Raw genomic sequence first — 14,029 nt, 5'->3', positions numbered from 1 at the left:
GAGGCGCAGGGGTGAGGGCGAGCGGCTAGGAGCGAGGAGGCACGGGCCTGAGGTAAGTGGTTAGTGGTGAGGGTCAGGACTGACAGGTGAGGGGTGAGGGTTCGGGGGGAGAGAGCACATGACCCACGTTCGTACAGCTGTGTGCAAGCGCCAGCTGAGAGATTTCCATGTGTCTCACTTCTGTCACAGCAGCTTCAAGCAGGCGCTAAATTATCTCCTTTCTGAGGGGGAAGGAAAACGAGGTTCCAGAAGCTTCTGCCACCTGTCCACACTCACATAGCCAGCCAAGGGCACTGCCAGCCAGGGGCACGGCCAGGCTGCCCCGGGTCCCTCCCCGACCCCGCGCATCTAGGACAAGACCCTCCCTGCGCCACACCCCACCGTCCGCTAGTTCCCGGGACCGTCCCCACCGTGGCTCCCTGCCCCACAGGGCTGGGCCCCATGAAGGAGGGTTGGGGCTCTGACCCCCATTTCCCCTCAGTGCCCTGGGCCTCCTCTTTCAGGCCAAGCCCACTGGGGCCAATAGGCCTTCATCTGGAACTAGGGGTCTGGGCTCCCTGCTCAGGTGCAGGGGTGAGGGCCTCATGAAGTTGGGGTGCTGAAAAGGAAAATCGGTGCCCATTCCTTCCCTGATGCCTCTTCCTGGCCACACGGAATTGTCCCCACTTTACCCAGGAGCTTCCTGGACACACGTGTTGCGGGTGAGGGGTGGGGGGCTGAGGACCAGTGAGCACCCCTCTATCCTACTGAGCTGGCTGTGGAAATGCAAACTTGAGCAAAACATCCACACACCCCCAAGCAATCACACTGGGTCCTGGAGGCTTCCACTCATCAAGGAAACAACCCTTGACGTGGGTCCTATCCAGCGGATGCATCCGAGCAAGGGGCTCCCGGCCCAGAGCCTTCCGAGAGCAGGATGACGGCCCCAGCCAGCCCAGCTCCCTGCCAGGCCTCCTCCAGCAAGCCAGCCCCACTGTCCAGAGTGGCAGGTCCCTACTCTGGGCCTGTACGGCTGTGCCCCCTGTTCGGGAGCAGCCACCTCCACCCGTGTTCCCTTGACAGGGACCCCAGGGAGGGTGAGCAGTAGCCTCTGGAAACATGAGCCCAGCACACAGGTGCATGTGTGTGCTTGCCTCCGGGGTCACACCAGCAGGAGCCACAGCCTGCTGCTGCTCCGTGGGGCCCAGGGCCCATTCACAGTGGCCATCACAGTCGTGACTCAATCATGTCATGCCCCCCACCCCACCCTGGGGCTCCTTCCACAGAAGGAGCGGGCCCCACCCTTGCCCCACTCCAGGCAGCTTAAAGGCTCAAACATCTGCTGGAAGCCTTCTGAATGCTCACTTCATCTTTCAAAACAGCTGTCCTGCAGGACCAACGCCATGGAGCTCTGACCACAATCCACCGGACCCAGGAGATGACCCTGACCCTCTGCTCAGAACAGAGTCTCACCGACGATCTTGATTAGGCACTTTGAGGCTGTCCACACCCGGGGCCTCACTGACCCTTGCATCCAGCAGGCACGGACAGGGGCCCCACTCAAGTTGGGGAGGCAGTCCCCTGCCCAGCAGCCCCTGCCTCTGGGGGGTTGGACCTGGGACTACACCAGTGAGTCCAGAGACCTACTGGGCCCTTCACAACTTTACTGCCCACCTACTTCCATAAAGGGTGTGTGGTGCCCAAGGCCAAGAGCACAGCTGGAACCCCCAACCCGGCCAGGCGAGGGGCTGACACTCAGGGCTGGAAGGTGCAGAGCATGGAGGCTCCCTGGCACGGCTGGTTCTTGTCTGCCTCCCGTCCTGGGGCCACCGCAGCCCCTCCCTCCCTCTCTTCTCTTTCACCTTTACAGGGAGTGGGGCTGGTGCAGCCAAAGGCAGCCTGGCCGGCCAGCCTGCATGCTCCCGCTCGGGCGGGGACGGGGTCAGCGCGGGGCGGGCGAGGCTCGGGGCGGGAGCGGGAGGCCAGCCAGTGTCCCCGGAGGGTGGGAAACTACCAGAGCAGCCAAAATCAAGAGTACGGGCAGAAGGGGCTCAGCCAAGAGGGAAGGGTGGGGGTGGGAGAGGAAGCAGCAACAACAAAAAAATAAAATAAAAGAAGTATTCCAAGGAAATAAAACTGAAGAAGATGGAGAAACAGGAGGGAACGGGGAGCGGGTGAGAAGAAATCCAAAAAGCTGAAATTAAATGTCAGGGCTGTGGGACTGGGGAAGGAGAGAGGCCGAAATAAAACCAAGGGGCACAAGTGATACCTAGGCATGTCCGAATCAAGAAACTGCCTGCAAAACACAAACAATTACAGGTTAGTGAGGGCGGCGGGGCAGGGGGGGCGGGGCGGCGGGGTGGCAGGGTAGCGGGGCGGCGGGGCAGTGGCAGCGAGGGGAGGGCAGTGCCGAGAGAAGCTGTCTGTGGCGACAGTCCCACTCTGAGCTGGGGAGGCCGCGAAGCACGGGGCCTTGGAGCAGGAGGAAGTGAGGCCGTGGCAAAGCGTGTGGACAGCTTGCACCCCTCAGCCCAAGCCAGGCCCGGGGTCTCTGAGCCTCAGCGTCTCTGGGGAGAGAAGGGCCCACCCAAGCAGCCCATTACAGGGCTCCCAGGACATCAGCCAGGGTCCAGGAAGAGGAAGGTCCTGGGGAGGGGGAGCCTGCTGGCTTGGCCTGCCAGGCCTCAGAATGGCATCTGCCTGGGGCCACTAGGTGGGGAGGGTCCCCAAGATTTTCCTGGGGCAAGGCTGGGGCGGGGGTCGGAGCTGTCCTGGGGCTGTACCAGCATGGGTGGGAGCCAAGCCTGAGGCCAAAGCAGCTATGGGCAAGGTCTGTGGTCCTGCCCCACGGACGGGCCTTCCTCTACCCTTGGCCCAGGGCAGCCTTGACCTCAGACAAAGGGCCGACTGACTCCAGAGCTGCCCTGTGGCCACCCTCACTTCCCACAATCCCCAGGAAGAAGATCCAAAGTCCCGTCAGTGATGGGGCCTCAGGCCTCTTGGAACAGGGGTGGACCTGCTTAGCCAAAGCCTTGCTGACCCGAGGTCCAGCCAGGAGCCAGAGCCTCCTAAGCTACCCGGGACTCAGCGCAGAGCCAAGGCCCCTGCAGGTCTCCCCAGCAGCTGGGCTGGTGGGACAAAGGGAAGACTCAGAGACACGGTCCTCCGTGTAGGGAGACCACATGGGGCAGGAAGTTCGGAAGGAAAATACCCACCCCCACTCACTGGGGTTTTGCCCCCCACTCCCTTTCTGCCCCAAGAATCTAGAAGTTGCCAGGGCGAAGGAAGGGTCTGAGGCAGGGGGAGTGCTGAGCTCACTCAGCAGGGCACATCCCTCCCGGGGCCACCCTCCGCTCTGGGGTCCCAGTCCCCACACATCCCTGCGGGCAGCTCCCACGTGGGTGGGTGCCAGGCCTCCTCTGATGCATTCTCGTGGTCAGAGGAGCCCCTGAGCTGGCTCACCCCACGGTGCCCCCAGCTTCCCACTCTGCCAGGTGGAACCCCAGCCTGCTCATCATAGCGACACCACGCGAGACACCTCCCGGCATGCTGCACCCCAACTCCTCCCTCCCCGGGACATGAGTGCAGGGGACATTCGTCTGGAAGGTTTCTGGGCAGGGCTGGGACCAGAGTCACAGCTGCCCCTCTGGGGGTCTCTGACTGCTGGCCCCCCAGCTGCCCACACGGGGGCGTGCTTCCCTTAGAGCCTACCCCTCAGGGTGTCCATGACAAAGCCAGGCTCCGCGGGGGCCCACGAGTCAGGACAGGACCTGACGCCCCAGGACCCTTGACCCTTATGGATCTTAGCTTTCCTTGCAAATGCGGGGTCCCCCGGTGCCCTCCAAGCACACCCAGCCCTCAAAAATGTTTTTTCCTGCACACACTGCCACAGGAACCCGTGAAGACAACCAGAGTGTGAGCTCCAAGGGTCAGCTCTCAGCGTCTGCCTCCAGACCACGTCTGCCCTTGGGAGAGCCGTCCAGGACCCTGGAACACTCTCGTCATTTCCTCAAGGCCCTGGAGTGCAGCATCTCAGACACAGCCAAGCCCACGTCCCCACCAAGAGGGCAGCTCTCGGCAGTTACGAGCTGCCCACCCCCCGTCAGTCCCCAGATGCCACCCCTCATACCCCACCCCCACCCCCGGCAAACCCCAGCAAGGCTGGTTTGTCAGGGGCGGCGAGGGCATCCCCGGGGGGCTTGCACACCCTGCCCACTGCCCAGGTGCGGTGGAGCTGGGACTGCCCCGGCTGCCAGGTCTTGGACATTAACTGCAAGCTGGACAAGGAGCAGCCCAGGGACAAGGAACACGTGCCAAGCAGTGCCTAGAGGGCACACCTCCACCCTGGAGGCTGAACCGCTGACCCGTGTGCCCCGGAACCTCCTCCAGGACCCCCAGCCCGAGGCCCAGACCACCCACAGCAGTGTGGCTGGGGACATTCGGGCCTGCTTGTCTGCCCACCACCCCTGCTGCCCCCCTCCCCGAAACTCCTGAGGACAGAACCCAGCTCATCCATCCTCAACTCCCACTGCCCCTCGGCCAGGTGACCAAATGAACAGGCTGGATGAATGTGTGAGCCAGTGATGGGACAACATGCAGACAAACACACCAAGGAACCTGGAGGCCATGAGCCTCCCCTCCTGGCACCCCTCCTGGAGGTGTCAGAAAGGCAGGCCTGAAAGTCTTGAGGCTAGGCACATCCTAGACCTTACAAAGCCAGGTGGCCTACGGGCATGGCGGGCTGAGGACACAGCCCAGGTCCTGACCTGGACCCTGTCTTCAGGGAGCTGGGAACAGAACCCACTGCCGCCCGGAGGGGACTCACCGGTCGTCCTGGGCCGGGTGGATGTAATCGGAGGAGAGGATGTTGAGAGACAAGATGTTGGGGTCGATCAGGGACTCATCAGTTTCTGGTGTGTTTCGGATCCGACCTACAGGAAAGACCACAGTGCAGTCACCCCCCAGGAGGACAGGCGGAGGTGCTGGGTCCCTGCCTGGGCTGGAGCTCCGGCACAGTGAGGCCACATCAGGGAACCGACTCCCCACGTGGCCACAAGAGCCCCAGGCAGGGAGGCCGTGGTAGCGTCTCTGCCAGCCCGGGTGTCAGCACTCAGCGGACCACCCTGGCATCGTTCCTCCTGCAATCTCATCGTTTCTCAGCCATAAATAACTCTCTCAATGTCCATCTCTCTTGCACCCAAGTGATAGGTTCTAACCACCCAGCCTAGAACGCACAAGCCCTTGTTGGGAAAAGAAATCTTAGCAGGATAAGGAGAAATGTTCCCTCTTCTCTTTATACTAGAAGGAAGGGGGAAGGAAGGAAGGAGGGAAGGAGGGAAGGAAGGAAGGACCACCTGTGCCATAAATCTCTCTGCAGGGCACACTTCTAGCCGAGCCCCCTAAGACGCCCCCTCCTGGGGTGGCGGCTCCTGTCTGGGGAAGGCGCCATGACTGCAGTGAGTCAGGAATCCTGCTGGGGGCTTTGTGCATCGTTTCTCGCCTGGTGGTGTTAAGACCGGAACACTCTGCTTCTTCAAGGAAGAAACACACACTAAATTTTCTCCATTAAGCCGTACAGGAAGCACTGGCCTCCCGTTCCCCATACGCAGAGGTGAGGCAGAGCCCAGCATCGGGCCAGGATCCTGTGTCCATGCACACTGGAGCTGCCTGCCCCACCTCCTGGGAACTTCTTGCAACATTTGGGTTCTAGGAGAAGGCAGGTGTAGGCTCCCCCAAAAGTGCTCCCAGGGTGTGTCCCCCATAGCTGAGTGCCCTGCAGCTCAGCTGTAACGAGAAAGCTCGCTACAGTGCCAGCCTCAGCCCTCCTCGGCCCCTGGGGTATGTGCATCAGCAGCGCTCTCTGCCCATTCGGTGTGGCCAGGTGCTCCGCTGGCAAACGCGATGCCCGGGAGCCCCCGTCAGGCAGAGACGTCCCCTCGCAGGTCTGTTTGGTTTAGGAGGCCCAGAGAGGCAGTGGGGCCTGGAGTTCACACCAGCATCTCCCCACCTCCTTTCAACAACACCTCTCCTCTGCCCACACATGGGACAAACACTCCTGTCTGCATTTGGTCCGTGCGTCGGCTGGGTACGTGCTTCATCTTTTCCTTTAAGTCGATTCCATAACTTGCCCTAAACAGCATCTAAGATGAGGATTTGCTAGCTTGCTCCAGCCTTTTACGATTTGTGTGAAAATAGATATACAATGTCTAAAATAAAAGCACTTGTCTTGGGCCCCCAGAAGCTCAGGGGTCCACAGTCCTGCACTTTGGGGCCCAGCACGATGAGTCTCCTGGTGGCATCCCTGTGACTGTACCCTCAGGGCCCCCCTATGAGCCCCAGGGACAGCACCCCACAGGGGCTCCCCTCCCGGCCACAGAAAGGCCCGGGAAGGGGCTTCCAGAAGGATCCATCAGCTCCAGGGCAGGGGAGGGACGGAGAGTTGTCCATGCGCTTGAATGGAAGCTGGGAAGACGAACTTTTACAGCTTGGCAAAAGAAACACCAGAGTTCAGAGTGTGATGTCGTTGAAGGAAAACGTCTGGTCTGTGGTGACCGCTATGAGCTGAACCGTGTGTCGTCCCCTCCCCCCCAAAAAGGATGTGTTGTGGTGCTAGCCTTCAGGACCTCAGAACGTGACTTTATTTGGGCTAGGGTCTTGGCAGATGTCATTAGCTGAGATGAGGTCACGCTGGAGTAGGTGGGCCCTAATCCAGGTCCTCCTAAGAAGAGGCCACATGATGGGTCCCCACCCGAGGAGCACCAGAGAGTCCCCACAAACCAGCAGCAGCGGGAAGAGGCAAGGAAGGGCTGCCCCCTACAGGCTTCAGAGGGAGTGCGCCCTCAGCCTCCGGCCTGCAGGTCTGTGGCAGGACCCATCTGTGCTGTTTGTGCCAGCACGGGACGCCAGCACGGCGGTGCAGCACCACCCTAGCCCAAGCTTCCCTCTCCAGGGCAGGGCCTGAGGCACACGGAGAGGTTCCATGACTTGGCCAAAGTCACCCAGCAACAGGGGCAGAACTGGGGTGAAACTCAGGCATCTGGCCTGGACAGGGAGTTGGTGGAGTGGGTGGGGTCCACGGTCTTCCTGCCAGCCCAGCCCCAGCCCCTAAGGCAGCCCCCACCCATCTTACTCACCCACGACCAGCTCTCGAACTTCCTTCCAGCGGATGTGGCTGCCGGTCTCATGCAGCAGGGTCACCGTAATCCGTCTCTGGATGCCCTGCCAGCACCAGGAGAGAGGACGTGTTCAGATGGCCTGAGGGCCCCAGAGCGGGGAGCGGGCAGGGGCAGGGGCAGGGAGCGCCTCGCACCTGGTGGAGCAGGAAGGTCCCCATGCACGGCATCCCCCCGCGGTGGTCCACCACTGCAGGAATATAACTGCAAGAGAGAGATGGAAGAGGCTAGCCCCACACCCCAGTGCTCCCCCACACCCCTGCGCCCCCCACGCCCCTGCACTCCCCCCACACCCCTGTGCCCCCCACGCCCCTGCACCCCCACACCCCTGTGTGCCCCTGCGCCCCCCACGCCCCTGTGCCCCCACACCCCTGTGTGCCCCGGCGCACCCCCACACCCCTGCACTCCCCCCACACCCCTGCGCTCTCCCCACACCCCCGTGCGCCCACACACACACACCCCTGCACCCCCCACCCCTGCGCACCCCCACACCCCTGCGCCCAGAGGAGCTGCATGGTGAGAACAGGGAAAGCATCCCCTCCCTGTGGCGGAGAGGAGGCGCTCCAGTCCCCGGAGGCCAGTCAGTTGGGCAAGGAGACCCAGCGTGCGCCACCTCGACCACCCCCAGGGCCCTTGGGGATCCCTGTCCCCAGCAGGCATGGGGACTCACTCGCCATTGGCCTCCAGCTCACAGATCTCGAAGTAGACCAGCAGGTCGTACTTGCAGTGGCAGGGCCCGGGGCAGGGCCGCGCTAGCGTGCTGAGCTTGGTGGCGGGCACTGGGGGACGACAGGAGAGAGGCACCCATTGGTGGGAAGCCATGTCTGCCACGTCCCGGCAGGGGCGGGACGCATCAGGGCAGCACGGGCACCTCGCTCCCCCAGGGGTGGACTCAGGAGAGCCTCAGGTACCTGGCTTGGACAGCGGCATGACCCTTGGGAAGTGGCGGCGCGAGGGCCTCAGGGGGCTGTGGAGAGAGAGGTGGCTGCAGGTGGGGTCTCCGGGACCCTGAGCTGGAGCTGGAGCCAAGGGCCGGGGCTGCGGGGGGAGCTCAAGGCGCTGTCTGCTCCAAGCCCTTGTCTGCCTCCCTGCCTCCCAGGGCCCAGGAAAGGCCCCAGGCTCAGGCCCTCACCAGCCTGGACAGGGGAGGAGGCCCCTGGGGAGCCCAGACCCTGCTGGGGCGGCCCCATGAACCCACGAGAACTGGGCGAGGTCAGACTCTGGTTCTCCGTCCAGGGGCTTCCAGGACAGAGCCTCCCTTGGCACCCCAAGGACAGACGAGTCTCATGGGGCCAGATGCCCTCATGGCCTTTCCCTTTCTCCAACACCCTGGACGCCCCACGTAGCTCCGGGTCCTGTAGGACGGCTGAGAGGGGGATGGAGGTGGCAAGAGACTCCCGCTGCCTGAGAAGCCTCTCTGCGGTTCTCCCTGCGCCATGTTGGGGGTGGGAACGGCAGAGGGGACACCCAGCTCACCCACAGAGCCCCTGGGAAGTCACAGGGGATGAGGGAGATGGAAGGATGTTCCCTCACTCTGCCTGGGGTCCAAGGACTCCAGGAGACCAGGATAGGTGGGCCCCTAGGGTGGCATTCTCCATGGGCACTGTGCCACCCTGGCCATCCCCCCACCCAGCCCCTGCTTCCCTGGCCCTAAGACTCAGCCCACAGATGCCGAGGTCAAGGTCCAGACAGCAATACTCTTTAAGAAACTCGCGGCTCAGTCCTGGAGGGACGTCTCTGACTTGCTCTGGGTCCTGCTGACCCTGGGTGACCGGCCGCCCCGTCCATGGGGAAGGTGGGCATCGGGAGGCCTGTCTGGAGCAGGGTGGCTTCGCTGGCAGGGAGGGGGAGAGGGCCCGCACCCTGGAGGGCAGCAGGGGCCTGCATCAGAAGGTCTGAGAAGGGCCCTCCGACCTCCCCCTGACCCCGACCCAGGGCTGCTGACCTGAGCACATCCTTGCAGAGGGGTGGGAACGGGTGCTGCTGGTAGTGGCCAAAGACCTCGAACACGATGGGCTGGCTCTTGATGTACTCGATGAAGGACTTGGTCACCTCCACCGCAATCTGGTGGTTGAGGAGCGCAGGCAGGAGGGTGAGGCCACGCCACAGGAGAGGGGAAGGAGGGTTGCAGAGGTGAGTGCTCAGCCTCCCCGGAGAACTGGATTGGAGACCCTGACTGGGCCCGACCTCTGCCCACGAAGAGGTGATGCTCCTCCCTGGTCCTTCCAGCCACGCCTCCCCTCCCGTCCCACAGCCAGGGGCCAGACCCCCGAGAGTGCCCTTTCAGAACACCAAGCTCGAGAGGGGACAAAGGGCAGGGGGCACCTCTGTGGCCTGCTGTGACCCCTCCTGGGCCCTTGCCCACTCACCGAGAGGTGTGGGTTGAATTGTGCCCCCCCACCCCCATTCCTATGTTGCAGTTCTAACACCCAGGACCCGTATTCAGAGAGAGGGTCTTTATAGAGATAATCCCAAGTTAGAACGAGGGCATCAGGGACTGTTCAGGCCACACACCCACAAGCCACACTGCCCAGGGTCTGTTTCACACTCCTCGGTGGGCACTCGAGGTCCTGCCACCTGGAGGCTATCATTACGGCCAAGTGATGGCCGCCAGCTGGCTAGCCCTGTTCTCCCGCCTCACGGAGCGACTCTACTCCAAAGCCCCTGCTCTCCTGACAGCCTGGCTGGGGACACGGCCCTGCCTGGGGCTTCCCTGACCTCTCCGGACTGTGCCTGGGTATCCCGGGGCCCTCTGTGTGCCCTGCCTCTCTGCTTCTTCCCCAATACTGGCCAGCGCCACGCTGGGCACCCCAGACATCTTGTGTTCACATCTGCCCGAGGGTGCCCCCAGCCCTAGGCGTAAGCCCACCGAGGCCCGCACTGCCCAGTAACAGCCTACACGCCCCCACCTGGCACCCGAGGCCCCGTGCCCTCACACCCAGGCCCTGCCCAGTTCACGGCTGGGCTCAGAATGGGGAGAAGATATGATGCACGGTGACTGCAGCTGGGCTCAGCTTTGGGACAGCTCTATAAAGTCAGAGCCCGGGGGGGAGGGGGAGCTCTCAGGACGTACGTTTTGGACATGGTAGAAGCCAAGTGGGGGGCCCCTCCCCGTGTTCTTGAGGGGCTCCGTGGAGAAGGCCTCGTCATGGCGATGGATGAAGCTGTAAAGGGAGAGGAGATGCTCGCTGGGCACAGGGGCCATGGGGTGGGGGACCTGCAGACTGGCAGGGGTGCCCACACTGCTAAGCGCCCGCCCGCTGTCCTGCAGCCGCACGGGGCGCTGGGGCTCACTTGAACTGGCAGAAGATGTCGGCGTATTCAGCGGAGATGCTGGATGCCTGCAGGACGGTCACCCGGAAGGTGAAGGTGCTGCCCAGGCGCAGATGGTCCAGGGCAGCGTCCAGCGGCCCGTCCAGGGGGGCTTTCTCGGGGCTGTCCAGGAGGAGGCCTTCTGGAGGCACGGCTGCTGGGAGCCAAGGGTGGAGCAACGTGGCAGGACCTCCAAAGGGCCTAGAGCCCAGGGTCAGGCGAGGAGTCCACACAGCCTCCTCCCCCGGAAACGTCTTACGGCCTCCCTGGGGGACCCTGGGAGTCGGGGCTGAGCCAAGAGGGGACAGGCCCTCTGTGGACTGCGGTGGGGCAGGTGTGGCCACCCACCTGAGCAAGTGTTGTTGTTGACCTCGTCAGCTGAGGGCCCGGCATCCGCACCCTGGCCCTGACCTTCCACGATACGAAGCTCTTCCTGGGAGGTCCCAGAGCGGGACATCCCCACCACCGGGCAGGACTCAGACTGGAACTGAGTGGGTTGGGGGCCAGAGTCAGAAGGTGCTGGCTCAGGGCGAGGCCGCGACAGCCCACTGAGGACCCCGGAGCCTGGCCATGGCCTTGGCGGGCCTGCGTTCCAGACCTGCCCCTGCCTAGATGGGCACCCACCTCCCTTGGCCTCAGTTTCCTATGCTGCCGTGGCCGGAGTCGGCTGCAGAGGGGAAGGTGGGAAACGGCTCAGGTGGGGTGATGGGGGGCCTGGTGGGGATGGGGTAAGAAAGAGCCTTAAAGGGGCGCCTGGGTGGCTCAGTTGGTTGAGCGACTGCCCTCGGCTCAGGTCACGATCCTGGAGTCCCGGGATGGAGCCCCGCATCGGGCTCCCTGCTCGGCGGGGAGCCTGCTTCTCCCTCTGACCCTCCCCCATCTCATGCTCTCTATCTCTCATTCTCACTCTCTCAAATAAATAAATAAATAAAATCTTTAAAAAAAAAAAAGAGCCTTAAGAAGGAGAGGGGAGGAGCCTCTTGTGAGCTAAGCCCAGTATGGGGGCACTGGGCAGGACCCTCCCCCTCCCCCTCTCTCTGCCTGAGAGCAGAAAGGGGAGCACAGGCGGAAAGCACTGTCTCCTTTGAGTGAGGACCCAGCAGGGGCGGCACCTTGTCCTTTGGCACCAGAGCAGGGCCAGCCCAGCACCTCATGGCATTGGGACTGTGAGGAGGGGCCCCTCTAGCTCTCACTGGGGCGTCAGGGGAGGGCAAAGATGGAAACACAGTGTCCAGGAGAGCGAGCCCAAGAGAAGGGGAGCTGGGTGGGTGGGTGGAGGCATCCTGGCGTCTGGGGGCGCATGCAGCCAAGGGCCACGTGGGGAAAAAGCAGGGACAGACCCAGGGGAGGCCGTGGTGAGGAGACAGACGGACCCCTTGGGTCACAGGACAAGTCAGATAGTGAGAGACCGGGCAAGCCACAGGGCCTGGGAAGAGAGGAAGGAACCCCAGGAGGGCCCAGGGCCTACAGGGCAGGTCCTGAGCCTGGCGGGTATGCCCGGGCCCTCAGCACAGCTGGCCCCTGGGACCGGGCTGGAGGGGGGTCACTGGTGTTGGGTGGCCAGGCCAACGCTTGCGTGTACCTTTTCAAAATGCTGGTCGTCGAAGGAGATTCTGGCGGTTCCTGACTGCCGGACACCGGAGCCATAGTCAGGGGCCTCTTCATCAGCTGAAACGGGAACAGAGCCGACGGTCAGGGCCTGGCTTGCTCCCCAGGAGGCTTTGGCAGAGCCAGTCTGAGCCGCCAGGCAGGGGCAAGGCACAGGAACTGGGACAGGCTCTGACCCGGGACAGGGGATCCCCAACACTGCCAACCGCAGCTCCAGAACACCCAGGGCGCCGTCCCGGGCACTCAGACCACCAGCCTGTGCCGCTCGGGGCCCAAGAAGGGCCACCTCCTCAGCATGGCCGGCCCTGATGGGGCCACAGACTCCACATCTCAAAACCAGACTATGACCCCTGCCCCTCCATTGAGTCCTGGCCACCGCCTCCACCCCCAGACTTAGATGCTCCAGCAGAGTCTCCCTGGGCAGAGCCCACATCACAGGGTCCTCCTGGCTTCACCCCCAGAATCACAGCTGTCCCTCTGCCTCCACCCTTGCAGGCCTGCACCATCTTCCATCTGGACCCTCAACAGCTCCCAAGCACCCCTCACTCAGCTCCCATACCTGCACCCCACACCCCCCCACTCCCCTCCTTTACAGAGTCCTGTGGTTTCCCATTGCTTCCCACCCCTTGTCCTGCTGCCCCAGGGACACCCCCCCCACCAGACCTGGCTTCTGTCCCCTCCCCAACCCTGACTCCAGTCACTCTGGCTACACCCCACCCTGGGAGGCCTCTAGGACCCTCCAGGGGCTCCAACCGCCTCTTCTGGGGACCCTAGCGGGGACAAACCCTGCTGTGTTCTCGACCCCAGCCATTCAAGGGCCCGGGGCTGGCCCAGGACCCGAGTACCACAGGGCTCGGTGCTCAGGGGTCCAACAAGCGGACACTCGCAGGGCAGGTGGGACTTCTGTGACCACTGGAGCTTTTTGAAGTTGCAGCTTCTCCACCATAGCATTAGACAGGGACTGTCAAGTGTGTCCAAACACAGACCGCATCCGCCTACAAAGCAGGCCACTCAGTGGGACCAGCTCCACCGAGGCTCAGCCTGGTCACAAAGGGCCAAGAGCTCAGGGGGACAGAGCTCCCCCAAGGTCACAGGGACAGCGTCGCCCATGAGCAATGAGGGTGGCACGAGATGTCCCTAGCATCCCTGTCCTCTGTCCTCCCCCCATTCAGGATCCCGGAGGTCTCGGCACCACAGTGACATGACTGGGACGCACTATAAAGAGCACCTGGAAATTGAGGGCCAGTGAGAATTTGGCAAAAGGGTCCCAAAAGTACAACCAGAGCCCCTTTAGTGGTTGGGCCATCCAGGTGGGGTAGGGGGTAGGGTGGCACAAGGCCTCACCGGTGGGATGCTCGCGCTCCGAGCAGCCCGGCCCCACCTTGTCTGGGAGACACTCTGCAGTGGACTCCCCAGGGTGTCCGGGCTGCCAAGGCCATGGGGAGGAGACGGAGCGAGGCCACGGTGGAGGGGCAGGGGCCCAAGGGCCAAGAAGGCAGTAATGGCTGTTGGAGCGTGCGAGCAGGGCCTGCCGCTTCCTGGTCAGATAAGGGTGTTCACAGCTGTGTTCTGGAATGACCTTTCAACATGCCTACTGGGTGGCAAGCTTCACATGGGATGCCATTTACAGGGAAGCACACCCAGTCTCAAAGGCATTCATTCTGTGGCTTGCCTGTCCTGGGACCCTGGCCAGGGCAGAGGGGGCTCAGCAGCAAGAGGGTGTCACCCCTGCAGCCAGGGGGCTTGTTCTGCAGGCCAACGGTGGAGGGAGGGTGCGCAGCCTCTGGGGGGAAAGGCCAGCTCCAGAGGGGCCGAGGGGTCTGAAGGAGGGGCACACTGGGGAGTCTGGAGGGAGGCCTGGGGTCTGTGCACCTGTGCTGGGCTCCAAGATGGCAGGGCGCTAGGAGAGAGCACCACTCTGCACTCGGCTGGGGTCTGGGTCCACCTGGGCTGCCCGA

At 63.1% G+C, this 14,029-nt stretch overlaps 2 protein-coding genes across 23 annotated transcripts in view; one reads left to right on the top strand and one right to left on the bottom strand.

Annotated features, from left to right (window-relative positions):
* The window catches only part of CAPN10 (calpain 10), an 88,786-nt gene extending 75,670 nt beyond the window's left edge, over window positions 1-13,116 (top strand). The window contains exon 10 of the transcript XR_012376970.1: window positions 13,106-13,116. The gene's annotated coding sequence lies outside the window, so the exon portion shown is untranslated. The remainder of the gene's footprint in view (window positions 1-13,105) is intronic.
* Window positions 1-14,029, bottom strand: part of KIF1A (kinesin family member 1A) — a 92,781-nt gene that overhangs the window by 12,916 nt on the left and 65,836 nt on the right. For 11 of the 22 annotated variants that reach the window (XM_073888786.1, XM_073888789.1, XM_073888797.1 and 8 more), the window contains 11 exons: window positions 12,046-12,131; window positions 10,812-10,950; window positions 10,446-10,617; window positions 10,225-10,315; window positions 9,097-9,215; window positions 8,063-8,118; window positions 7,822-7,930; window positions 7,289-7,355; window positions 7,113-7,197; window positions 4,805-4,910; window positions 2,249-2,275 (listed from right to left, as the gene is read on the bottom strand). In XM_073888786.1, the coding sequence (XP_073744887.1) occupies window positions 2,249-2,275; window positions 4,805-4,910; window positions 7,113-7,197; window positions 7,289-7,355; window positions 7,822-7,930; window positions 8,063-8,118; window positions 9,097-9,215; window positions 10,225-10,315; window positions 10,446-10,617; window positions 10,812-10,950; window positions 12,046-12,131 (1,057 nt within the window). The remainder of the gene's footprint in view (window positions 1-2,248; window positions 2,276-4,804; window positions 4,911-7,112; window positions 7,198-7,288; window positions 7,356-7,821; window positions 7,931-8,062; window positions 8,119-9,096; window positions 9,216-10,224; window positions 10,316-10,445; window positions 10,618-10,811; window positions 10,951-12,045; window positions 12,132-14,029) is intronic. The other 11 variants (XM_073888790.1, XM_073888791.1, XM_073888800.1 and 8 more) reach the window with 1 other exon arrangement.

Source organism: Callorhinus ursinus, unplaced genomic scaffold, assembly GCF_003265705.2.
Source record: "Callorhinus ursinus isolate GAN/ISIS: 27379988/994484 unplaced genomic scaffold, GSC_fseal_2.0 scaffold96, whole genome shotgun sequence".
Taxonomy (NCBI): Eukaryota; Metazoa; Chordata; class Mammalia; order Carnivora; family Otariidae; genus Callorhinus; species Callorhinus ursinus.
This window is presented reverse-complemented; position numbering and strand designations above follow the sequence as displayed.